General features: G+C 41.8%; 2 protein-coding genes across 2 annotated transcripts in view; both read right to left on the reverse strand.

Annotated features, from left to right (window-relative positions):
* prickle2b (prickle homolog 2b) overlaps positions 1 to 11,109 on the reverse strand; it is an 85,427-nt gene extending 74,318 nt beyond the window's left edge. Inside the window, exons 1-2 of the mRNA XM_085776116.1 lie at positions 10,896 to 11,109; positions 10,283 to 10,368 (exon numbers count right to left, since the gene is read on the reverse strand). Coding sequence (XP_085632242.1) covers positions 10,283 to 10,368; positions 10,896 to 10,937 — 128 coding nt within the window. The 5' untranslated portion in view covers positions 10,938 to 11,109. The remainder of the gene's footprint in view (positions 1 to 10,282; positions 10,369 to 10,895) is intronic.
* Positions 11,110 to 16,250: 5,141 nt separating this feature from the next.
* adamts9 (ADAM metallopeptidase with thrombospondin type 1 motif, 9) overlaps positions 16,251 to 26,547 on the reverse strand; it is a 41,289-nt gene continuing 30,992 nt past the window's right edge. Inside the window, exons 31-40 of the mRNA XM_085776118.1 lie at positions 24,372 to 24,542; positions 23,962 to 24,156; positions 23,316 to 23,445; positions 22,807 to 22,901; positions 22,150 to 22,244; positions 21,848 to 21,981; positions 21,305 to 21,396; positions 20,595 to 20,699; positions 19,247 to 19,355; positions 16,251 to 18,757 (exon numbers count right to left, since the gene is read on the reverse strand). Coding sequence (XP_085632244.1) covers positions 19,266 to 19,355; positions 20,595 to 20,699; positions 21,305 to 21,396; positions 21,848 to 21,981; positions 22,150 to 22,244; positions 22,807 to 22,901; positions 23,316 to 23,445; positions 23,962 to 24,156; positions 24,372 to 24,542 — 1,107 coding nt within the window. The 3' untranslated portion in view covers positions 16,251 to 18,757; positions 19,247 to 19,265. The remainder of the gene's footprint in view (positions 18,758 to 19,246; positions 19,356 to 20,594; positions 20,700 to 21,304; positions 21,397 to 21,847; positions 21,982 to 22,149; positions 22,245 to 22,806; positions 22,902 to 23,315; positions 23,446 to 23,961; positions 24,157 to 24,371; positions 24,543 to 26,547) is intronic.

A 26,547-nucleotide genomic window follows, 5' to 3' on the forward strand; every position in this document is an offset into this window, starting at 1 on the left:
TCTGTAGTTTAAATGTATGAGATTAAGCTAATGAACAAAGTGATTATCTCTATCTACTGTCATACAGCGCTGGAGTTCAGAGAATTTGACCATTATTCTGATCTAAAAACTGTTAATCAGTTTCGTGTGAGCCCGTGATACAAAGATGACAAGCAGGGTGACACGCTGCCTTGCTGTTGGACGATGCTGACCTCTACTGGCAGCAACAGACACAGAACGGGGCACCCTCCTGCCAAAAATCACCAAATACTTTCAAATACATGAAATCCATCTTAGACTGTGTGTTCAAACCTCAGTATTGGTACACCTCTGATCAAGCACCCCTCCTCCCCTTCCAAACCCCACTGAGACATACACACACACTCACCCCTTGGATGGGAACAGGTGGCTGGACTGAGAGAACGAGGGGGGATGAAATAAAAGGAGGAGAGAATCAAAGCAATCTTTGAAGTGGTGCACTGCTTAAACCTCACTGCACTGGGCTCTTTAAACTGGTTAGATGAGGGGATGCATGGATGGATGGAGGCAGTGAGTAAGAGGGAGGAGGGAGGAGGGAGGAAGGAGGGAGGGGGGCAGGAATGAAGGTTTACTGAGGGGAGATGGACGCAGGGATACAGAACGAATTGTAGAATGAGAGTGAATGAGCTCAGATTTGTGAGGCAGCAAAGCATAAAGTCGGTTAAAGTGGCATTTGGGGTAAATTAAAGGGCAAGGGTATTGAATTGATGAATTGATTGTGAGTTAACTGACAGCCAGACAATTTGTCACTAATAATCCTAAGTGATCAATAACCTTAGTCTTGTTTATCACTAAATTAATCTTTAGGAAATTAAGTCCTCAGCCTCTTAGACACTGTGACTGGCTGTTATCTTTTTTTTTCTTTACAATTTTCCACTCTCTTAAATCGATAACAATTATAACTGTTGGTTGCAGCCCCACATCCATCTCTGCCACATCTACACCTTCACTAACGGACGAGCGTGTTACATCTCCAGAGTCAGGCCAAACCCTCCTGTTCATAAAGCCCCCGAGGAAATCAGAGTTTGATGTGAGAGAGGCTTTAATGATTTCAAGACAAATCTGATCCACTAAGTGTTTTCAAGCAGACCAGGATTTGGTATGCAGCTGTACAGCTACGGAGAGCTTGTGCACCTACTGGGAGACCACAGAGCTCACACAACAGGATGTGAACGAGCGCTCTCTGAATGAGAATGAAGGTGAGGTGAGCCGGTATGTGTTCGGACCAGTGATAATACATTTTACACATTCCTTAGTCACTGTGTGTGTGTATATGTGGGTTGAAAGAGATAAAAGAAAGCGGTGGTGAGGTGATACTGTGTGTTGCCAGAGATTGCAACATATGCTCTAGGGAACATACAGTAAATAAAGGCCTGAACTATAGAATTAATCAAAGATGTGCTTTTGTTCAAAGCACAAAGAGCAAAATAAATCTAGGCTTTACTGGATAATGATATCAGTGTGCTCAAGTCCAGAAGCTGCATAAGTGCATGGAGTAACCAAACCGGAGAGATGGTCAGGATGACATGAATTAACTCTCTAACCGGGGTGGGCGGGTTGGAATTGCAGGCCCGAGCACTGTAAATGTTAACTTGCTGAGCGTATGACAGGGGTGAGCCTGCCTCTCTTTATTTTCAGTGACAGTTCAAAGGCAGCTTAGCACGCTAAGCCTTCATTAAGGCATGGATCAGCAGCAGGGCAAAAAGAAAAAAGAAAAAAGAATCGAGGTGAATTAGCATCGCTAGCACAAGTCACGGAGAATTACAGAGGTTTGCTAATGTGAGACGGGTGAGTTCTAGCTACAAGTGGTACAAGGCTGAAAGCATGCTGTGTTGGTTTACAGCCCAACATGCCTTAGTTGCAAAACAGTTGGTGTGATTGAGATCGTTTTTACACTTAATGTCAGTTATGCTGTGCTGTGCTGTGCTGTGCTTTGATGCAGTCCCGTCGCCAAAGCTGCTCCACCATCACTAATACACCTCATCCATGCTAAGTGGCTGACATGCACAGAAGCAGTTAGTCAAGTATGGAGGAATACATGATGGTACTGACCTGCATATCTTTGGTTCCATAAACAGGCAATATCTCCATGAATGACAGTTTATTAAAACACACACACATACCATCTTTTGTGGGGGACTAAAAAAGGACTTTTCTGATGCCTATCACTCTTAATCCAAATGCATGAGCAGCTGTTAGAGATGACCTTGATAAGACAGGCAGAGAAAATACTGAAGATGTGGATCAGAGTAAAGCTACTGGCTTCATTACAGGAGCTGCCAGAAAACATTACACAGACTTTACTCAGCTGCTCTATATGGTAAATCTCTACGTGAGGTTTTGTTACAGCTTAAGCAGAGTGGTGCATTTTGTGCAGATGAATGAGATATTGTCAGTGGTTATTTTTATCAGTTGGCCTTATGGCTTAGGAGCAGTCATAGGATGCTCAGTGTGGTTTATCCGTTCATACACTGGAAAAATCTGAAGAAAATGTCTGTGCTGACATATGCGGAGGGGGGGTTGGCCTTTATGTTCGCTAATTTACTATGCCAGCATAGCTTTTTACTTACTTACATATTTCACATTTCTTCTTTCAAACACGGTAGCCTACAGTATAGTGACTGATGAGATGTTACCATGAAATATCTAAAGAAAGTACATGAAGTTTCTGAGTAGCAGCTGATCTGGGAATGATTGGGAGACTGTTCATGTCAAAGTTGGAAAGTTGCTGGTTTCAGCTCCCTTCACACAGCTTGTGAGGGTCTAATACTTTCTTAATTTGATTAATCTAAATTCATTTTTGATTTATTAAAACAACGTGCTTGGTGAGGAGATCATCTAGTAGATTTGGAAGAAAAAAGCAACTGTAGAACTGGCAACTGGAAACATACTGTACTTATGAGAAAAAAAATCTTCAAAATTGCCTAAAAATGTGCTGCCTCTAGGCGGGACTAGTCATGCAGAGAGAAAAGACAAAAGCAACACAATACAGCTAAAAATATATATAGAGAAAGTCCAAATGACACCAATAATTATACTGCAGTGCCAACACTGTGCCCTTTAAATAGCTCCACTTGAACAGAGCTAAAATAGTGGTGGGGTGAAGGCAGCAGAAACAGCATTATAATACCTGAGTTTCTTCTATTTAGTTTTACCCGAGGGTGAGATGAATAATAAACCTGGTCAATAAACCAAATTATGCTTCTGTGGGGAATAAATAGGCTGTCAAACATGTCATGCAATACTAATGATACAGGAACTATAGCAAGTTAGAAAAGCAATTACAAGGATTGAGCACTAAAGCAACCCAACACCTCAGAGGATCTCCTCTTACACACCCAGAACCCACCTGGTGGATGAGATGACACCACCTGCTGCCGCGCCTTATAGCCCACTTCTTACACATCCATCTCTCTTTTTGACATCAAGTTGACACCATTACTCTGTTGGCAAATGCACTACGCACACACATACACAAATTCATTTGAGCAAACATATCAGGATACACAAACAAAAACACAGTCACGCTCTCTTTGTCTCAGGCTCGAGCATCTGCATCATACAAGCATAATTACAAGCTGCATCTACACCAGATGAGACGGATCATTTCCTCTCTCCTGATAGGGTCTACAAATACGCAGCTGGCCAATAAAACATCCGCAACAAAAGCAGCTCTCTCACAAATAGAACAGGCAAAAAATAATGCGCCTGAAAAAGCAATAAATTGGGTTGTTATCTACGTTTGAGCATGCATTCAGAATATCTAATAAAGTGATATCTACAAATCAGTGTATTCTCTTGCTACGGGCACTGAAAGCTGTCAAAATTACAAATCAGGCAATATGTCTGGATTGTGTACCATCTTTTTTTATTCATTTATTTTTTTTTTTACCTGTGCTGATGATTAAAAAAAAAAAAACACATGGAGAGAGGAAATGAAAAAATACTACAGGAATTCATCTGTGATCTGTGACCTCTGTGTGTGTTTTTGTGTCACATTTAGTCTCTCTGCTGAATTCTGATGCTTGGATTTCATTGGAATTCAGCAGCTGACCAACGGGCCCCTCAGGATCTCAGCCGGCCTCGGTGCGCGGACCATCTTTGTAGCCGTGACCGCCACACGTAATCCTCACGGAGTCCGAATCATTATAGTCAAATAAAATGCTGTGTGTATTTGTCTCTGGATAGTAGAGGGGAAAAACAAGGAGGAATAGCAGACGGCAAGAAGAGGAAGAGACGACGAGCGAGGAGAGGAGGCGAGGGGGAAACAACGGCACGAAATGAGAGACATGAGACGTTCAGCCCCACACTGTCTGAGAACCCACAGGTCAAACGATGATTTATTTCAGGGCTTTGCAGCTCCCCTGGTTAGCATTATCTGTGAACATCACTCGTATATCACACCGCCCTGTGGCCCTGTCAAAATATAACCCTTTCAAAACAAATCTCCCCTAAATGACAAAGACAAACCACACCATTTACACAATAAAGAGCCCAACTTAACAAGTCATTTGCCTTCTGACCCATGTGAGCACCACCACAGCTGCTTTCTGCTCCAAAACAAGCCCAGAGAGGGGAAGAAGACAGCAGGACAGGGAGTGATTTCATCCTTGGAAACTGTCGAGCAAGGAGGCTTACCATCTCCATGCCAATACCCCGACACGGCTTTAGTGATAAATCTGCTCAAGTCTCTATTGTGTTACTCTGACCACCAATGGCTTCTTCTTTCTTTCTCCCCCCTCACCTCAAGTCTTCTTCTCCTCGGCCAAAATAGCCAGCGCCTATTCATATGCCTGGTCGCCCTGACAGTTTTATTTGCCAGGCCGTCTTGTTAACACAGTGAATAGCGGGGCCTTGCCTGTGTTATGCAGATCGGACTGGGTTACCGAGGGGACAGACGTCAGCAAGCCATTCAAGGCCGGGTTAAAACTCAACCTCAATTCCTCTTGTTCTACTGCAAGCAACCATCCTCCCTTTTCCTCCTTTTCTACCCTCTCACAACTGCTGCTTTTAGCCGGCTAAAGTTTCAGCCAAGGCCCTGTTGCATACAAGTACAAGCTTTGTCCAACTCTGGCAAAGCCTGAACTAAGCCGGCTCTCTTAAATAAGGTTTTATGTTGTGCTCCTGGCTGGAGGAAATGAAGAAATAGTAAATGCCAACACCTCATAGTATAAATCCTCTTTTCTAGTCTGATTCATGTCTGAACTGATCTAACCCCACACAGCAGGTCAAGTGTAACGTTTAAAGCGCAGCTACAAAACACACACATGCATCACGAAGGGGAGGGTCATGTGATCGGGATCAGATAGCACGTTCACACTCAGGGCACATGTTAATAAGCCTGGTAATGAGTCTCATTAGCACAAAGAAAATCAATCAAGCCAAAGGCAAGCATTAATAATTCAGAAAGAGCATGTTGTGCAAGGAGAATCTTTCTCCTATAGTTAACCTGCCTACAGCAGTCAGCTCAGCTTACTGGGTTACACACAAGCAGCCAGGTAAGAGACTCCTCTTTCATCCATCTGTTTTCTGTCTGCATCAAGGTCACACAGAGAAGTGGGTGAAGAGAGCAAGCCCCTCGCTACAGCAATTTCCACCTCAGATGAGCTGCAGAAGAATGGTGTCCTACCAGGCTTTCAACCAGGCCACTCATGCTAGGCAGATTTCTATAGGGAAGGGGCCATTGGAAAACCATCCAGATGCATGAACAAAGAACTGGTTTCTCTCAATTTAAAGAAGCAAACACTCTATAGCAGCGGTACTCAATAGGCGGCCCGCGGGCCGCATCCGGCCCGCCGAACCATCCAATCAGACCCGCGACTGAGTTCTACTAGTTTATATATTACTCTATACTGTATTTCTCGGGCTCCGTGCGCCTGTAAGTCAAAGCGCTGGGACATGGAAACACGTCGCTCCGTTTGTGTGTGCCTGTGAGGCCCTGCACTGGGATACAGAAACGCCGACGAACCCAAATCACCATGCGCGAGTGTTTGGGGAGTCGGCTGGACTGCAGGGTTTTCCCTGCCTGTCTGCAGAGACCGTGGGTGATTTTCACCGCCGTCTTGGTTCAACTGTGTGTGCATCATGCATGGGGGGCCGTTCAGATGAAGCGTCTTTTGCGCGCGCTCAAACCCATTCAATGTAGCCGCGCGTCATGCACGCGCACAACTCAAAAGCCGTAGCCGCGCGCATTTGATGAGATGCATATTGTTTTTCCGTGCACGTCTGCGGCGCACAGCTGCACGACCTGCTTCTCCCCCGGTGTTGTGTCCCGGTTCCCTCGGCCTGTGTCTCTCCTACTGTTTCCCACTGAGCTCTGCCTCGTTTGACAGGTGAAGGAAGCCCATGTGTGGAAAGACGTCTCCTCCGAGATGTAGAATGTGTATTATAGAAGAGAAACACACATTTCAGGACCAATGACTTGTATCCTCAGAACAGAGTCAGACGTCCTGTGATGGTCAGGTCATATTTAAATTGAAAATCACAGGGCATGTCTGAGGATACAAGTCAGCAGTGTAAAGCTCCAGCATGATATGTAAATGATGATATGATAATGTCAAGATTTTTCATTTTATATCATACAAAACACCATGAAGTGTATAAATAAAAATGATGTGCTTACAAGTAAAATAAAAATATTTAAATTATTAGACGAAAAAGGTTAATTTAATTTCAATCTAGGCCTATTTGGATGTGCGGCCCCCAAGGTGTCTGTTAAGAAAAATTCTGGCCCTTCGACAAATGTATTTGAGTACCCCTGCTCTATAGCATGTTTCTGTCACACAGGATGTGACCGAACACCATGTACGGACGAATAATTTCAGCTCCTGTTCATCGCATTTCAGTTTCTGTAACTTCAAAATTCAAAACTGTTCACTGTAAACTATTTCATTTTGATCTGAACTCTGAGCTAGCTTGTGCAACACCGATCACAAGGGAAGATTTATTTTAATATGCTTTCTGGCTGAACTCTAACAGTTTAACTTGCCCTATTGATAAGGTAACGCCACTGATTGGCCGGCCAAGTGTTTAAGTTTGCCCATTTGCCGTTGAGCTTCCTAAGTGATTTAACAGTTTCTATTTTTTGCCAAACCTGCACTTTTCTTATTAGATTTCAAATGTTTTCAAAATCCATTTACCAACATTATCTGGAAAAGCATTTAGTGACATATCATGCAACTTTTTAGACAACCATTACTTCTGCTTGCTTCTAATAAAATCACAGCAACAGCCTTGTTTTTTACTGATGGTATGTGCATAGTGATTTTGTCAGACAATGTCACAGTAATAAAAATCTGGATTTTAACAGTGCAGCACAGCAGCTTGTAAATGCCTTGGGCTGCTGGTTAATGAGAGGTCTAAATGGGTCATGTTTTGGTCAGTGTTTCATTGCTACATGTTCTGCTGCCTGAAAACAAACATGTAACACATGAGGAACAACAGCTTTTCTGGGAATTTGGTCGTATTAAAATACTGCATATGAGAGCACAGAGAGCAGGAGAGAAGCAAACAGATAAAGGGGCGAAACCTGGGCCAACACTGGACAGAATACAAAAACAACACGGCCCTGCCACACAGCAGGTTTTGACCTCGTCTCCTTTGTATTTTTGGAGACACTGGGTTTATCGCTCACATTTGAGTCAAATTACATCTACCAAAAATTCTTCAGGGTAATGTTTAGGTAGGCCTGGGTGATTTTAAATACCCAGCACCAGACTGGCTCCTCTGTTCACTCTGAATTGGAAATGCTTCAACACACTCAGTCAACTTACTATAAAAGACCAGCCTGAAACACCCCCGGGAGCTTAGCTTAGTGGAAACATCTTATAGAGACGTAATATGGAAAAGGGAAGGAGACAAAAAAAAAAACACTACCAGTGCTATTCATCTACTAAATATTTAGAGAATCATCAATATTTCAGTGTGAAAAAGTGTGGAGAATGTGTGAAGTGTGGCTGAGCGCCATTCACTATAACTATTCATTCTCATGAGAGCTCAAGTCTCCTGGCTGTGGTCAAGACAAACAACACGTGACAGAAAAAATATATAGTCTATGGTGGTCTGAATTTAATTCTATAAGTTGTCATAGAATATTCTTTTCTCCCTGCTTAGACCGTGTCCTAACTGGATGCGACGCGAGCGAGCGACAGCTGCTAAATTAATGGTTTCCTATTGTAATGTCCTAACTGGTCAATTTTTATTGTGGAATACTTGATCATTTCATTGTCTCTAAAATCTGTTCAAACGATACAATCTGAGAAAGGAAATGGTTGAACTACAAAGAGCTCATGTCCACATTTAATCTGTGGTAAGGAGACAAAAGTCGACAACTTTCCAAGACAAAGAGTGTAAAGTCATGCAAGCAGCTCTGTGAGGCTGCACTCTGGCACAACCTTGTTTTGTTCTATATGCCAAGCAGCAGCTGTAATGATTACCATGTTGGACAATGCTTTTTAGGAGCCTCTCTTAGGGATGCTAACAGTAGCTAATTTTCACTTCTGGGGAGTATTTCATGGTTTCAGATTTTTTTCAGTCTGGATGAACAGATGGACATTTCCATCCATAAAGAGCCATAGAGGCCAGATCTCCAATGAAATTATTTATTATTTTTGCCTGATAGGATGCAGATGAGCTTCAGAAAACAGCAATCCACATGCACTATATGACAGCGTCATACATCAGCAAACCAAATCTGTTTGTTGTGTTGGCAGAGCGGAGCACCTACCCCTTCATCAGTAACCTCACGGTCACTTCAAGTCCAACACATTTCACAACACACATTACTACCATACCTTTTAAAATAAGCATGTAAACACTTTTATTTTGGCCCCGAGAAAGAAGCAGGAAATTCTTTGTGAAATTGGAAAGTTTTCTCCTACAGGAACAAAGACTGGCTGGAGCTATAAAACACTTTGGCATCCATACACAAAGTCGGGAGCCTTCACTCTGTGTCCACTGATGGTGTTTAATTCCAGTTTGTTGGACAGGAAAAAGTTGACTTTTTATTGTGAGGCTGCAAAGACGGGTAATTAAAGACTGCATTCCTGAGCAGGCGGTTACCCCCGCACTCGTTTACTTTACAGCATGGGAGGCTGGATGCTCTTTACGGTACAGAGTCAGACCCTCCCCTTCTATTGTGGATCCCTATTAGAAGAGAAAACACCTGACAAGAGTATTGGCTGCCATGTTAGCTTTGAATAAACTGGCTCCAACCTGCTGGCCAGCGTTTTCTTGAAAACATAGGCGTTTTCTGATTTTTTTCCTGTTAGAGGAAAACAGCTTTTTGGAGTAAATGCAGTGTGCTGCAGACTGAAGTCGCACCCTTACAGACAGTGCAAGTATAAATAAAAACTGAATAAAACTGTGACATTTTCTTCATTGTTTCATAGAGGCTTTAATTTTCGACCTTTCCTCTCCAACCAATCCTCTATAGGCTGAGTCAAGCAGCTTATTGTGTTGCACGATTACAATGTTGGATTTTTAATCATGCATCGTGCATTATGTGTTATGTTGTTGTTGTTGTTTCCACAAATTGAGTTTCAGCAGCCACTAAACAGTAAAGAGACAGTGTCGTGGCTCACAACATCCCCATTAAGTCAGTACTGCTAATTGCGTGACTTGTGTTACTGAGCTATATAAGAATCAGGTGACACTAATAAACTAACAATGTTCGATGCTTTCCCCTATACGTGATGTCTTGTGTATTGCATTCCTCAAACGGAGCTGCACACATTAGTCACACTGTTTCACACACTAACCCAAACCACCTGTACCTCATAGCAGGAACACGTTTTTTTTTTTTTACAATGCACAGTTTGTTTCACAGCAAAAGCTATTTTACATCCTCCCACTTGTGACAGGGCGACTGCAGAAGCCACAGGCGTGAATCCTCCCTGCCGTATGAAAGGTCTTTACAGTAAAAACTATTATCTTAGAGCACACAGGGGCAGAACAATGGTTCCTTCACGGTAATGTGCATGGCTGATTCTATTCAACTTACCAAGGCTCTGAAAGGTTTCCTCCTCTACTTGAAGACGTAACACTAGACTGGCATTGTACATTGTATAGCTATCACAATGCAGAGTGGTTACTCAGACAAATCTCAAGTGCTGGTTACATGACGCCATTACTGGACTGCAAATAATTCAATTAACCACATATCTTTATAGAGATGGCTCTGATATGAAATGCAGACATGAGAGAGGAGAGCGACTTTGCGGGCAGCAGTGTGAGTTTGCTGGATGCAGTGAAGTGATGCTGTTACCTCCATTTGTGAAGAGCAAAGCCAGGGCACTGTTCTCCACAGGTGATGCAGGGCTGTCCTCTCTGTGGCTCATCCGCAGGGTTCAGCTAGGGACAAACACAAAACAGAGGATGATGGGTTCACAGCCTGCAGTTGCACATGCAGAACTTTTGTCCAGAGAGACAGACAGACAGACAGACAGAGCCTGCAGCTCTAAATGTCAGAGTCTCAGTGGCCAGCTGGGGACGTCCACTGTGAGCTACTTCACCTACTGTTCCCACACATAACTTGTTGTTACTGCATACATTTTCAAAGCACAACAACAATGTGCCAATTTAACACATATTATAACCGGAGGTCTTTGTGGAAGTTAAAATTCCACCAGTTGAAACAGAGATAACATCTTTCATCACCCTGGCTGCTGTGTCGCTAATGAGGCATGTGTTTGGTGCGTTATCATAACAGAGTGGATGTAATATGATGCTCTTAGCAACAGGGGAGAAAAAAACAAACAAAAAAACTTGACAACACATGAGAATAAGTTGCATGCTATTGTTTAATTAAAGCGCGTGTGGAGACGCGCTCTGGAAACTACTGTACCAAGCCAACAACTGTGTCTCTCTCGTCTACCTACCGATCTGGTGGAATTTCTCCTCTTGGAGCTGCGACTGAACATGACAGGCTGATCCCAGGACAGCTAAGGCACGGTTGTCTACCACCGACTCAAATGGCGCACAGAAGAAACTAGAGATGAGCGCGTGTTTGTTCTATTAAAACAAACCAAAAAAATCCCCTCACGACTTGTCCAAACGCACGGAGCCCTGGCAGCGGTCCTGTCCTATTAACTTCCCTCATTAATGAATGGAGTTGCGCCTTCCGGATCGCAGCTCCACCCTGTTTCCCCACAGCCAATGGATGAGCAGGGGAAATACTTTTTTTTAAAGGACAAAAACTATAATTAGGGTTAGATAAAAGCAGTGATGAGGTGGTAAATGACGGTGTGGATCAGTCCTGACGTCCAGTCTGAGAACACCTGAAGGCAAAAAATAAACCCTGCAATCATAGTGGAAATAAATGTTTTATGTCTCCATCCGTCAGCCTTCTCTTCACTTGCACCACTTTCGTAATTTTCCACTGTGGATGCGCAAAAAGGTTCAGTTTGAAAATGTCAGTACATTGAGAAAAAAAAAAAAAAACTTTCACACGAATCACGACACAACAAAACGCAACCTTGGCTCAGGGAGATGAGTTTTCTTTTCTGTCTGTTCCCACTCTCAGCTCAGACAGATCCATTCGTCTCCCTGCACCTATTAACTCTCCGTGAGCGTCTCCTAAATCACATTTGTTCAGAAGAGATTTATTCCTCTCCTCTATTCATCCCACCACAAACATCTGCCATGTGCCCCATGGGGCGTTTTTCTTCCCTGTGGTCTGACAGCGTGGACTCTCTCCAGAAAGTGCACACTGTTTATCACTGGAGGGAAAAAAGGCTTTTGAGCATCACCGGCACAGCCCCAGTGTGAGAGTGCTCTGACTCACAGGTACATTTCACCAACATGTTCTTAAGCCATATTATTACTACTAGAAAGGCATTTCACTCTCAAGGCTTTTTCTTCTGCACCCACTATGCAGCTTTCTAAAGTTCAGACATTCACACAACACTGTGGGATGGTTGTTGTGCACAAATGTGATGTCTCTCAGTGGGAGGCTGACTTTTTTTTCTTTCTTCTTTTAAATAGAGTTGGTTCTGCATTTGTATGGATGAGGATGACCCACACCTCTAAAACATTTCATGTGAAGGTCTCAGAGTAACTATACAGTAAGAGTCTGAGCTGTGCTTGTTGGCTGGCACTGCTGTGTCAGTGTGTTTCTGATGAGCAAAACAAAACAACATTTAAAAAAAAGCATAGATTGAAGGTTTAAATCAGAAAATGGTTTCACAATCATGATATTTAGTTTTTAATATGAACCTCTGTATGGATGGATGCATGGATGGCTGGAAACCAAAATCTTTTTCAAAGGGTTGATTGCAAAATATTATCATTATAACTATTAATGGTATTATACCAGTCAGAATTTTAATTATTAAAAAGAAAGAAAGAAAGAAAGAAAGAAAGAAAGAAAGAAAGAAAGAAAGAAAGAAAGAAAGAAAGAAAGAAAGAAAGAAAGAAATCAGAGCAGGTGATGCTGTGTCAGAAGAAAATCGTCCTGCACTTTACTGAATAGAGAAAAAGAAACAGAGTGTATCTCTGCTTTGCCTCAAGGACGGACCGGTAACCTTGAGACACTCAGGTTGCACCAGTGGATAAAGAGGGAAAAAAAGCATTTTTGTCACACATCAGTGCTCCGAACAGAAAAACAGTCCTAATCCCATTCCACCGCCAGATAAACACAAACTGTATCTGGGCATCCAGACTATTTGTGCCTGCATGCGGGCCTGAGGCTGACTTACTACTAGGCCTCAGTTCAAAGTCAACCTAGATTACCTTGAGGAATGATGATGATAACGATGGTAGGGGGAGCTGACCCTGGGGACGCACGGCTTTCAAACTCCCCTCATTAAGTCTCAAGTTCAGTGTCTAAACACTGTTGGCAGAATCAAACATAGCGTGCATGCTATTTCAAGGAGCTACGCAAAAAAAAAAAAAAAAGTTGGAAGCCACAAAAAATCTCCTTTTTTGGTTGTGCAGTGCAGTATACATGGTACACCGAACGTTGGTGTAATGAGCTGATATTGGGCCTTTTTTCTTCTTTTTCTCTCTCTCTTTTACTGCAGCCATTGTGGGAAAAAAGTCTTCATTAAAGCTTGATCCAGGATTTTTAATGCTCTGCATTTTACATCGCATTATCTCAAATATCTTGCCAGTGAACTTTAGACCCGCAGAAGTCTGTCAGGGCTGATTTGGGTTCAGAAGTAAGCAGCCGTTTGCAAGGTGCAGGACGTGACGTTCAGAAGTGTTGGAAACATCTAGTACAAAGGCCTGAAGCCTACAGCTGCTTAGGTCACCCATGGTCTAATCCCTCTGGGAAAGTCTCAGAATAACCTGCATACTGTACTCACCATAATACTGATGTGGAGGTACACAGACAAGTGTTGAGTGTGAGCATGTGTTTCTTTACTGTACTTGTCACAAAAAAAATGATTCATCTTCCTCCTCACAATGGAAAAATGTGATATCCCCTGTATCAGTTTGCAGAGCTATTGTTCACAGAACCGGTGTCAGATATTCCTTGTTCTCTGTCCACACCCACGTTTCTCTGTAAAGCTCTCGCCCCATTAACAACACATAATTCCCACCTTCCTTTATTCAGTCAGTAATAACAGTCTCTATGTGCTCTCTACTAGAGATACTCAGCTGTTTGCTTTGAGACCTTACCCAGCATGGAGTTAAGATGCTGGCAGTGGTTGGTGCTGCAGATCCCTGTTCAGCACCCAGACAGGTTGAATACCAACGAGGACGCAGCTTTGGTTGCACTGCAGCAGCTTCGGGCATAACACACTCCCTGCACTGCTCCTGTAAAAACCATGAATCTACTCATTTACATTTAGCCACTACTACAAACTGAGTAGATGTCCGTGCGTGATCGCAAGTGTTTGTCAAATTACATACTATTACATGTATGCAAATATTTTACTCTCTAACACAGATAAATGTCTTGAAAAATAGTAGTCTCACAACTAAACAAATGCTTAACTACAAAATAATGACAAAATCCAAAGTTAATATTTACAGTTTCATAATGTTGAAAAATGAATATGAAATTAGAATATCAAGAAAAACTGCTTTTTCTCATGACTGTGTAAATAAGTCTTCCTAACATTGGTGAAGACAGTGCAGTTTTGTAATGTTGAAATTACTGAATTTCTGATTTTTGGGTCTATTGAAATTTTTAGGTTTTGGAATTCAACTTATTTGATATAATGCATGCATATTTTTTAAGAATTCAAAAAGAACATACACTTCAAAAACTAGATTTAACCTCCACAAATTCAGTTAGCTCAATTTCAAAAAATTGCATTAGATATAAGTCAAATATATTCAACTCTTTACGCTCATCATGGTCTTCCATATCTGTGCATTAAGAACTATACCAACTCAGTGGTAACCTGCACAGATGAAAATACAGTAATAATAATAATAATAAAAATAATAATAATAATAATAATATATTTTATATCTAATGCATTTTTCATCAAAAAAGATCTCAAAGTGATACAGACTTAAAAGCAAAGTACATGGCATTAATCGTAAATGTAATTGTAATTTTAAAGTCTTGCGTTAGGACACTTACCTCTGAGGTGTCAGCCATAGTTATAATATGTCTCTAGCACCTGCCCCTGCTAATGATATGTGTCTCACTCACACACACTTATCATAACAGCTCCTGTTCCTGAAGGCTCTGTGGGGGTGGAAACACATTACACACATTTGAAAGTACATATTAACGGTGCAAAGGTCCATCTGATACATGATTACTTACATATGGTCACCTCTGTGACATATTATCTCCTGTAATGGATAACAAGAAATGACTGCAGCAGTTCACATGCAGACTCAGTTCGGGCTCTGCTCTGTTCAGATATGCTGCTGGAAACCTGGAGTGTGAGGGGAAGAGACAGTCTCACAGCCAGAAGTGACTTGTCTTTGTAATATTAAACCCACATTCAGCCAGCTTGGAGGAATTCGACATTACTTTCAAAAGAGATTCAACTATTCATGAGCCACATGACAGAACTCTTTATATTACATTTTGCCTTGATTTGTTCAGGAAAGAAGACTTCCCTCTAACTCTGTCAGTTCCTTTTTGGGACTATCTGATGTAATACAAACCTGCTGACAAGCTGCTGTCATCCGTCTACTCTGTAGAGGAGATATCTCACAGCTTTCATGTGAGTGCTAGAACAAAAAAAAAGTATAAGAGAGTTGTTCTTCTACAAACTGACCCCTGGGATGTTTGCAAATCTACTTCAGAATCACATTCTTAAGTTTAGACAAGCCCTCTGGAGCTGTTGAAAGCTCCTGCCTCGCCAACCCTCCTTGCCTCTCGTTCCTTTTCACACTTGTGCTTATCCCCCTGGATAACAGCCGCTCTTTAAACAGCAGCTTACTCAAACTGTTGACAGACATTTGAGGAGTCAGTCCTTAAATGACTTGTCGGCTCCTATTTCTGTACGGTTCACCTGAGATTACAAAAACAACATGAAATACAGACCATGTAAGCTTGTGTTAAGCGAGTCAGAACTACTAAAATGCGCAGTTATTAAAATGTATAGTCATTTCTAAAGTTTGGAAGAAGTTCAGAGATGTGTCACTGATAAAGATCATCCCCTGCTTCTTTTCCAGCAGACATAATAATCTCAGTAGCGAGTTATACTTATTTAGGAGGATCAGTGTGGACACCTGGTAGATGGCCTGACAATTTATCATTACAAGCACAGACAGACTGTTATGATAGTAGAACATGTTTCATTATAATTAAAGGGCCAGTGTGTGGAATTTAGGGTGATTGGCAGAAACAGAGAACAATGATCATAATTATGTTTTTATTGGTGTATAATCATTGTGTCCTAGTTTATAATAAGCCTTTCATACCTACATAGAGAGCAGGTCATCTTCCACTGAGGCCACCATGTCATGCTGTTATGTTGCTACAGTAGCCCAGAATGGACAAACCAAATACTGGGCCATTTTTATGTAACCTGAAGGCCACAAGTTCTAGTACAGGGAAGGGTATTCAGGCGGTTGCATATTACAACCTCACCACTAGATGCCACTAAACCCTGCACACTGGTCCTTTCAGCAGGGTACAGAGCAGGGATTTTATGGTTTGACTAGTCTGTCATATTTTTATGGTCTTTAATGCCAGTGATACAGTTAAATGATACTGGACATCAAGGGCAGACTGAGCTTTAAATCGTATATCAGTGTGACAAGCAGACAAGTGAGCATGGTATTTGTGAGGCATTTTATTTCCTTCTTATTTTTGCCTTATTGGATCTCATACATAATTCATGCTTTTCATACGGCAGAACCAAAATCTGCTTATACAATTTATTAATATATGACATAGATATAAATAAATGTATTCACCAAACAGGAAATGTGTCACCAGACGGTTCATTTTATGGCAATACTGCATGGAAATTCATAGTCTTCTATGTTGAAAGCCTATGTTAAATAAATACTGCATACAAAATCAAGCATATGTAAAGCGACTTTACATAGTTAAACATCAATAATACATGTTCAGTTACCTGATTAACACGTGGGAAATAAGTACAAAAAGATAAATTCATTTAAATATCATAATAATCCCTTCATTTGCTGTATGACACCTGAGAACACTGTGGACTGATCTATAGTCTGACATTCGCAATGAGTGAAGTGCATTTTTCATTTGTGACCATCAGTAAAACAGAAACTGTTTACTTCTACATGCTTTTACAAATCATTCCATACGTGTTTAGTGGCAGGTTAAGACTGTGTGAAATTCCCTTTGGCTGGAGTGTGCACTTTATGACATCAGTGCACTGAAATAGCACCATACAAAATGGCTTGTAAAAACAATTATACAATCTGTACATAATAGTATATACCCTAAATATCTATTGTGCTCATATGGGCTTAACGAGTGTAATAACTTCTTCATGTGTAATGTATATAAAAAATAAAAAAAAAACTGCAAACATTTTTTAAAGAGATACAAAAACATACATTTACACAAAATAAAAAAGTACCCTGATATTGTCACAAAGAACGAGAATAGTATGTACAGTTTGGACAGACTTTTGAAAACAAAGATGAAGAGAAGAACGTGAGGTACAGGAGGCAACGGTTTACAGGCAGCATCTGGACAGAGCTCACGCTGCGGGGGCTGTGAGCTCAGCAGCTTGAGAGGCGTCTCCAGGGCCCAACCAGTGCATTATTTCTCTGGAGTATCTGCAGGAATTTTACTGGCCTGAGGTGAAGTCTCTGTTTTCCGAATTCTTTCAAGTTGCTCCAGATAAGATAACCTGTCTGCTCGGTAAAAGCTAAAAGGCTAATGGCTCTCCCTGGTCACTGCACACTACCTGAGCGATATACAGAGGAATTTGGGTCTCTCAGATGTCTGGCAGCATAATCTCTCTCTCCGGTTCTTGTGACCTACAACCTTCTCCCTCTGAGCTGCTGAAGTGTGTGTGTGTGCGTTTGTGCTTTTGTTTGTTATGCCTCAGTTTGTCTGTACATGGGTAAACTTCCCCCTAAATCTGCAGTGCACACACACATGCACACACACGCCTATACCTACTGTCCTCCTATTTTCTATTTCAGAGTCTAATGCTGGAATCTAATGAGACGTGTGTATGATGTGTGACTTTTTTTTTTTTTTTACATTAGGTAAACCTTTATTATCAATATGAGTGTGTTTTTACAAGTGCAGATGTGGTTGTCATGGAAGCAACACCTGGCGTTTCCCTGCAGTGTGTTACTGAGGCAGCTGTCACTAGTACAGCAGTTAATGAGACGGTTAAAGCGCTCTCTCTCCTCTCTCCCATCCAGCTGGACGAGGAACCGCAGCTGCAGTTAACAGCTGGAGAGATGCAGACAGAGCAGCTTGAACACCAGCCAGTGGGTTTTTACACTGTGATCGGCTACAAATACAACACCTCAGAAGTAAAATGGCATTAGAAGTGATTAGGTGACTCTTTGACCACTGTAGGCACTGAATTCCACAGCTGGACTGAAAGGCTAAATTAATTTACAACTGTGATTAACATTTGCCTGCAGCTTATGAAAGCCCACTTGTGGCTGGAAGGATGTGTGGACTGGCAATAAATGACTTATAATACATTCAAAGTAAAAGAAAAAAGGCTCCTAACTGAGCCAAAAAGTTTTTAAATGGAGCTGCTTTATAGACCACAGTGTAGTACAGGACTCTAGCACCTGTGTATACACCCAGAACTCTTGCTGAACTGTAAAACAGTAAAAAAAAAAAAAAAAAAGAGAACAATAAAGAAAAGACCCACTGATTGGAGACACCTAACTGCCTTTGAACAATAGGACTGCAATAACATTACTGGATTAAACACAGTTTACTAAACTGGTCCAAAAAGGAACATATGGCTGTAACACATGCAGTGTGGTGTAGCGACAGCGCTACAGAGTCCAAATGGCAAATATCCAAAATGGAAGGCACATTTTGGCAAAAAAAACAAACAAACAAACAAAAAAAGATAAATGCAACGGTGTTGTGCGGTGTTTGCAATTGACAACAATAAAAAAAAGTTAAATTACATTACAATACAAAAATAAATGGAGAATACAATAAATAAGACATTTTTATCCTGATATGTACAGTACTTACACCTGATTAATTTACATTATGCACACATGGGAGAAAAAGAGGTCATGTGTAGGATGGACTTGAGCTGAAGTTGGCTGAAGCACCATAGACGAGTATGTATGGACACACTGAGCACCTGAAGAAGGCTGCCGAGATCATTAGATATAAAAGCTGAAAAAAGACAAGGGTGGATCAGTTATTCTTTAAAAGCCCATAAACCTTATTAGTAATAAATGTGATATACTTGATATTCAGTCTGCTGCTGGTTATTTGAATCAAATGAGTCCTATTGAACGCTCAGCAGATGCATTAGGGCCAATCTGGATGTCTATGGGTAAGTTGGTATTAAAGTGAGGTGTGGCTGTGCATTGTTGCTCGACTCGAGACAGTGGAGCATGTGCTTTAAAGATCAAGATTTGACCTCCAACCCCCATTTTGATAAGACTTTTGCTTTTAGAGGTTTTATTAAGTAGAGTTTAGTTGTCAGGTTGTGTGTACTTCTCTAAAAGGCTGGATCAGTTTGGGAGTCAGAGGGTCCAGTCACATGGTTTATTGTTTTTGGTAGTGAAACTAAACTCTTGTCTTAATATGACTCACAAATTGTACCGTTTCAATGAAGGTGATGTATTTTTTATTGTATTTTAAGGATGCATCACCAACCTGTTGGATGGTCTCAGGTCTATTCCAGTGTTACAGGCAGACTGGATCCGGAGGTCGGTGTACATTTACCACAGTAGCCTCCACATATTCCTGTCACTCTGCTACCATCCTGTGGAGACAAAAGGAATAACAAGAGTTACTGTACTGTTGCGCCCTCAGTGACCAATAGTATGCTTTTTATGCTTTTATTTTTGTAATACCATTATAGAGATTTTACAGGATCTCAGATTGCTCGTTATTCTTTGCTGTAATTTTCTGATGAGAAAAACCCTTTTTGAGGCATTTTTCCTCCACTAATCACTAATCATCCGTTAGCGTGAAACACATCAGTTTTAAGGATCTGTAAAGAAAAAGCCTCGACAATACAGGATTGACTGGGTTATATCACTTCAAGTACCCTTGTACTTTGAAAGGGATCAGGGACCGGGTGGTTTTGGCTCTGCTGGAATTTGCTTTCCTTTTTAAAATGATTAAAAGGCTGAGGCCCACCAGGCAGGTTATCGTCAGGTATCATTTTGGTAGTTACTCTCCACAACAAGCAGAGAAATACAAGCTAATTAATCACTACAACTTCACTGGCTAAATTTGCATGCGCCACAATGGGCAGCTTCATACAAACACCTAGGGACAAAAAGAAAATTGTACCAGTCGAGCACCCGAAAAGCACTATCCCACGACATGAAAGCCACAGCGTGCACTGAGTGGTTTGTCTGATTTCCTCTGGAGTGCTCTCCTCATCCCACTGCCACAACCTGGCTTCATTTAAACTGCCTGGAGTGCCCAGAACGGCCCGCCTCACTATGGATATCAGACTAAGAACACTTTTTGGCATCTTCTCTGCCTCCTGTTTTCGCCTTGCCAAAAAGCACTTTCCAGCTTGATCTCCATTTCAAAAGAAGAGTGGGTAAAAGGGAGGGGACTTGAGAGGCCAGCTGCCCAATAAAGAGCCTTTCTCAGCAAGTTTATGGAGAAAAGTGGAGATGGGAATACTGAACCCACTTGGGATTATGACCACTCTAAACTCTGGAGACAAGAGGGCATACAGTGAGGAGAAAGAACGAAAGGAGCTAGGGGATGAATACAAGAGGACCAGGACAGAATGGAAAAGATGAGGCACCAACAAAAAAAAAGACAAATGGGGATAACAGAGAAGTACAATAGAAAAAAAGTTCACTGAGATCACGGAATATTTCTTAGAATGTTTTTCTACCATTGATCAATTCATATCCCTTTGAATTATTAAATGTGCCCAGTACAACCATCATTGTGGAACAGACTTGAACAGAAGTGATCATCATTCAAAATTCAATATTTTTCCCAGGATGTACATGTCATGAATCGCTATTACCTGTGATTTTCGTACATCAGCCACTGCGTAGTTGCCCTGGGAGACCCACGAGGTGTCCTCAGCCACTTTAAGACCTGTTCCTGAGAGGTTGATCCTGAACCGACCCTGAGAGAAGGGAGAGAGAGACACGGAGAAAGAATAGAAATAAGAAATCACATAGAAATGTATTTAACAACGCATAAGAAATGACAAAATCAGTGCTTTGACAAATAGACTTGTAAGTGTCTGATTCACCATGAGCAACAGAGAGAAGGAACAAAAGCATTAAAGGATCTAGGAAAGGGAATAAATACAGTTGAAATATTCCCAAAATGAATAACAGGCAGCAGGAGATTAACATAAATCGTCTCATTTATTAGAGACGACACTGAATGCACACACAATAAATATATTCTAAATACTAACAATAATTTTGAATACAGTATCACATTTGAGAAAATAATCTCATTTTAATTCAACCATAACTGACATGACACATTTGAACAAGAGCCATGGACTGGCTCTCAAGGGACTAATGGTACCATGGCAGTAAATCAGTACATCTGTTCCAAGAGCCTGGCACTGTGCATTTCTTGCTCAATGGCATGTCTTACTAGGACACTTAAGGGGACCGAGTCATTATTAATGTAATTAGCTTTGTGCTTATTCCTGTCAAGTCAGCAGTCTGTTATGAAAAAGGTTATAAAATTACCAGCTGTCGCAGTTCTCACCTGTGGACAGTTGGCGGCGCTGTAGCAGTCTCCAGCTGTGGCAAACGGAACGTTTTTGCCTTCCCGGGTGAGAGCGAACTGCCAGTCTGTAGCTGATAAGATAATACAACACAGAACACACTCATCAAGTACGATGTGAAGACCATTCTTGCAAAAGTTGCATCTTGAAATTTTGTTGTTAGAAAACCTTAGATGAACTTGTATAAGGATGTTGTACATCTGCTGCAATGACCCAGTCGTATGTCAGTTCACCTATACTAAATCCGGCCTTGGTTTTAAGGTCGGTCTAATGGTAATATCAGTATAATTCCACCTACTTAGAGCAGTTTCACTTAATCCCCTCAAGCCTTGTAATTGTGTGCTGCCTAAATAAACCTTGAAGACATCTTGATCCCATTAACCCTCATGAGCACGGACATAATTAAATGGCAAAGGAAGTTCTTATTTGAGAGTAATGTAGAGTTAGCATTGGCACAGGATGCTATTGCACGTGTGTGTGTTTGTGAGTGTCATCTGCTGTTTGCATGTGCACGGGCCACTTACTGATGATGTTCATCTTGCTGATGTCCAGTCGGACTTTGGTGAAGGTGGTGACGCCAGCAGCGGTGTAGTCACCCCGACAGTCACAGTCTTCTCTTCTGGAGCCATTGGCTGGACACTGGGTGGGGTCATTTAGCCTGGGAAACAAACAAACACATACACATACACACACAGACAGGATCCCTTAGTTCACTTTTACACTTAGATGGAATTTCTTCATTTACAGACAAAGAACGTTGCCAAGAGTCACTTGGGTATTTGTGATGAAACAGGCTGTTCTCGTTGTTATTCTGTAAGCTGTTTACCTGAGGCCAAAGATCTCAGAAAAATTCTCCCCTTCTCCCACCATCAAGGTGATATACTCCTGTGGACTCTCTGTCTGCATTCCTGCACAGTAGACCTGAGGAGAAAAAGGGCAGAGGATGAGTATCAGGGGAAATAGAGGTGGGAGACCAGACGGAGTAGGAGTGGGGAAGTAAGAGTGAAGAAAAGGGGAGAATGGAGGAGAGAAAAAAATGGCAAAAGTCACAAGGAAGCACACAATAGAAAGGGAAAAGCAAAGAGATTATATTTACCACCCCCTGAAAAACAAATGCTAGTGCATAAATCCTTAAAAATGACCCAAACTGGATGATTTTTCAAAGTTGTTTCAGCTGCAAAGAATTCCCACTGACCATACTTCATGAGGTGTACTGCATCTGTTTGCAACCTTGCACACCAGGTCAGTGCCAAAAGCCTCAGTGCCTTAATACACAGTTGAATTTTAAGCCCTTTATACCGTATGGCAGACACCCACAGTGTGATAACCACGGCAGCAAAACATTCTGCCGGTGTCCAAGTCATTTCAAGTGTCAAGAGAGAAGACATGAAGATTTCAACTGTCCCTCTCCGCTAATCGATAAAACCTCTTAAGGCATCACAAACTGTGCATGGTGAGATAAAAAAAGATCATATAATCTTACCTTGAGTGCTTTTCCCTGAATATTGAGGAAGTGTTCGCTGTCTGGGAGGGGGCCGTTCATGCTCTGGACCTCCTGACAGCTGGAAGGCAAATAGCCTTGAAGACAAAGAAGAAAAGTGGAAATAAACACACTGGTGTATTATGAAGAGATTTAACACAGAAGAGACACTGCAGACTGCACACGCACGCGTACACACACACAGGCACACATGCACACTCAAATTTCAGCAGCTAAGTCAAGTGTGGCAAATCGCTGCATCGAATCAAAGAAAACGAAAAGCCACTCACTCTTTGATGTCCCATCCTACTGTAGGGGAGTAAATACATTGGGCAGTTAAATCTTTGATGTTTGCCTTGGATCATAAATATTTCACTGAAGGCCGAATCTCAGAGATGACTGGATCAAGTCGAGCAATACCTAACGCTGGAATTTGAGATGCATTCAGTTGGCCTGCGTGTAACCCGGGTAGCCTTGACCGTCAAGAGCAGCGCTTTGCTTCCAGTACTCACAGCTGGGTTTTCTGCAGACTTGTGTGGCTTCTGGCTTGAAGTCGAGAGAACACCTTCTGCCTTCCTGACCATCTGCTGACACGCACTGCACCGACCTCTCCATTACTCCGTCATCACAGCTCACTGAGCACTGGAGGGGAGGAGGAGAACCGTGACAGGGTGAAAATAAAACTTGTGGGTGATGGTCTGTCAGCACTTTTCATCTGCAAAACAGCCATTTAAAGAAATTCTACGTCCGTGTACATTTTCGTGTTTTCAAGACTTCAATTCAGTTTTGACCCAGGTTCAAGCTGAAGGTACGGTCATTTCTACGTTGGCCTTCATTTATGCAAAACTATGAAACCTCCGTTGTACCATATTCAAGGCTGATTTATTCATTTAAGCAATTACTGGTGACTAATGTACTACATTATACAAGGGCGAATTTAGAAAACAATGAAAAATGAATAGTTTCAGCTTTTAATTAGTCTCAAGAACTGGAGGAAATTGGTAAAAATTTACATTTATTAAGATTACAGCAGTTTTTGACAATTCACAACTCAAAAAATGAATTAGTTTGTTTTAGGAAACCGAGACTACAAACACACATGTCGCATCTTGATGAAACTCTGATAAATGACTGGACAACAAACACAGACTCACTCACCGGTCCCCAGATTCCAACCCTCCACTCCTGTGGCACTGGGCATGGGTCCAGATTACAAGGCATGTAGCTCTCAGGGGGGGTCCCGGGGCAGTTGGACAAAGACTGATGGCCGTACTCATAGTTGTCATTCTCCACATGCACCTCGCTGCAGGAGATCAGGCGCTGGCGGTAGCCCTGGCCACAGCTGGCTGAGCACTGGAGGAGAGAATAAATCACCGGCATGAACGGTATCCCTCACAGGAAACATGGGTGATTTCTGTCATTTCCGCATCACTGGATTCAAAGATGGTGATTTACATCAATAGTTCTTTTGAGGAATAAAGTTCTGCCCTTTTCAACACATTCTGACTTTTCACTATGAAGATCTCCGAGGCTTTGGTAGATGATACGCAGCCTCTTGTGGCTCTCACCTCGGTCCATTCCCCTGTGATCCAGATGAATTCACAGGCGTGAGTGTTGCAGCTCTCTATGGCTGGAGGTCTGATCTGGTTCACACAGTACATCTCATGGACCTCCTGTTGGTTGTGGTCCACACACTGCAGGGCTCGTCGCCTGTGGCCTGATCCACATGACTTACTACACTGTAGTGGAGACAAGACAGAGACTGATGTTTTACAATGATCCCAAATCAAAACAATATGACATTCATTCATTCAGATGGATGGTTCTTTCGATTAAAGTGGACCCCATTATTTATGCACATACAGTATGCAGCAGCACATGCAATAAGGACGCTTCAGTTCAAGAAACCTATCATTCCTCAAAAGTATCAGTGCAATGGAACAAGAACTGTCAGAGGTTTATGTCGTCTTGTTAAAGCAGGACCTTCACAACATGGGGCGACGGGGGAAAGATGTCAAAACAGTGGATGAGAGGCGAGTGCTGTGTTGTTAAGTAGCAGAACCTGAGCTGAGGACATGGCTAAGTCCTGACAAGAGATTATATAACAGCAGTGTGTCTGCTGAAAGATCAGAGCTGAAATTCACAGGCAGAGAGAAACTGCCTGAAGTCTCAGCATCCAGAAGACGAGGATATCGCTAATAAAGTTAGTTTTCGACTAATTAATGAGCTACTCCCTGAGCGTTACACACCCACTATCTTGTTTTATTGATAAAGAGCGGGACCACACAGAGTGCCCTGTGGAATGGCCTCAACATCTTGGGGGATAGACTAACACGTCTCTTGCTAAAAAGAGCTGAATTTATCTAGGATATAAAAATCCTATAATCATTTGGAAAATGGCCACTTTCTCTGGAGTGAATTGAACATTTCTACATAAGAAATACAAAAGAGGCAAAGTAACACCATGAAAATGTTGACCTGTGTTTTCTTAAGCCAAACAGACTTAAACAAAGATATAGGTAAATGTTATCACTAAATTAGAGAAAGTTATCTTATATTTTCTTAAAATCGTACTACTATGAAAACGGTGCCTAAAGCATTTATCTGACTGGAGGCTAAGTTCTGTGTATCCCGGTCCATGAAGGACATCAGCTATTACGACATCCAAGTCTCTAGTATAATTCATGCCCTGAACATTTCAGAGAGAGCTCAGTGAGGCTTTCACTTGCGTCAGAAACACTCGGTGTGTTACGACTACAGCCCATTCCAGCTGGACTTTATCACTCTTAATGCACCGAACACTGTCAAACAACTGAAATACCTGGAACTGCTGTTATTAGTGGTGCTGTGCTGCTGTGCAGTAGAGGAACCTCAAGTTTCAGTATGTTTTTGTACTGGTGTGAGACAACGCTACAGGTAAAGAATCACATCATTTAACTTGTACAGTATGTTGTGCCTGTAGCAACAAGCTAGGCTATGGGAAATCACTGTAAGTGCATCAAACGCGTAGGCATGTTAACTCCTGCCAGGTGAAGTGCTGTAATTACCTCCAGCTGTTAATTCGGACACTTGGGGAGGGAGCTCCAAACACTAATTAGACTCTCCTTTCAGAGAAGACATTTCATGCTGATCAGTGACCCAGATTCAACATCGCTCGAACACAGTCAAGAACAAACTCAACTGCAGCTGCCTGCTTTAATAATCCCAGCTCTCAACAAGGATCTGTAGCCTCTGGCCTACACAAAATTGCTGAATATTATTGAGCAGGAATGCATCCATTAAGTATAGCCTAGGTATGACTGCAACCTGATATTAGGACTCATTCACCCTGAGCAGCCTGAGATTCAAAGCGGCCGATAGATAGATAAATTATATTATGCACAGACTACAAGTGACTATCCTTTTTACCATTCATACTTGTTGTTGGTCCCCCCAAAGATGTGGTTACCCATCAATTTCTCAATAACGTTGATATCAAAATGTAACCTATTGATTGCTTCATCTAGACTGTACCTATATGTGTGTGTGGTTTAAGTAGATTGGATTAATGACCCTGGAAACATGACCAACAACCAAACCAGCCAACATTTACTGAATGTTGAATGTTGATAAATCCCCATGATATAAAAGAATAATCAACATCTCCAAGTCATTACAAGAAATAACTGAATGTAGCCTACTGTAGTGTGTGCTCATGTAGGACCACTTCCCTCATAAAAAGAACTTGGCTGAGAAATGGGTTTT

Source organism: Trachurus japonicus, chromosome 5 (genome assembly GCF_045865225.1).
Source record: "Trachurus japonicus isolate A0001 chromosome 5, Traja_1.0".
In the NCBI taxonomy this organism is placed as follows: Eukaryota; Metazoa; Chordata; class Actinopteri; order Carangiformes; family Carangidae; genus Trachurus; species Trachurus japonicus.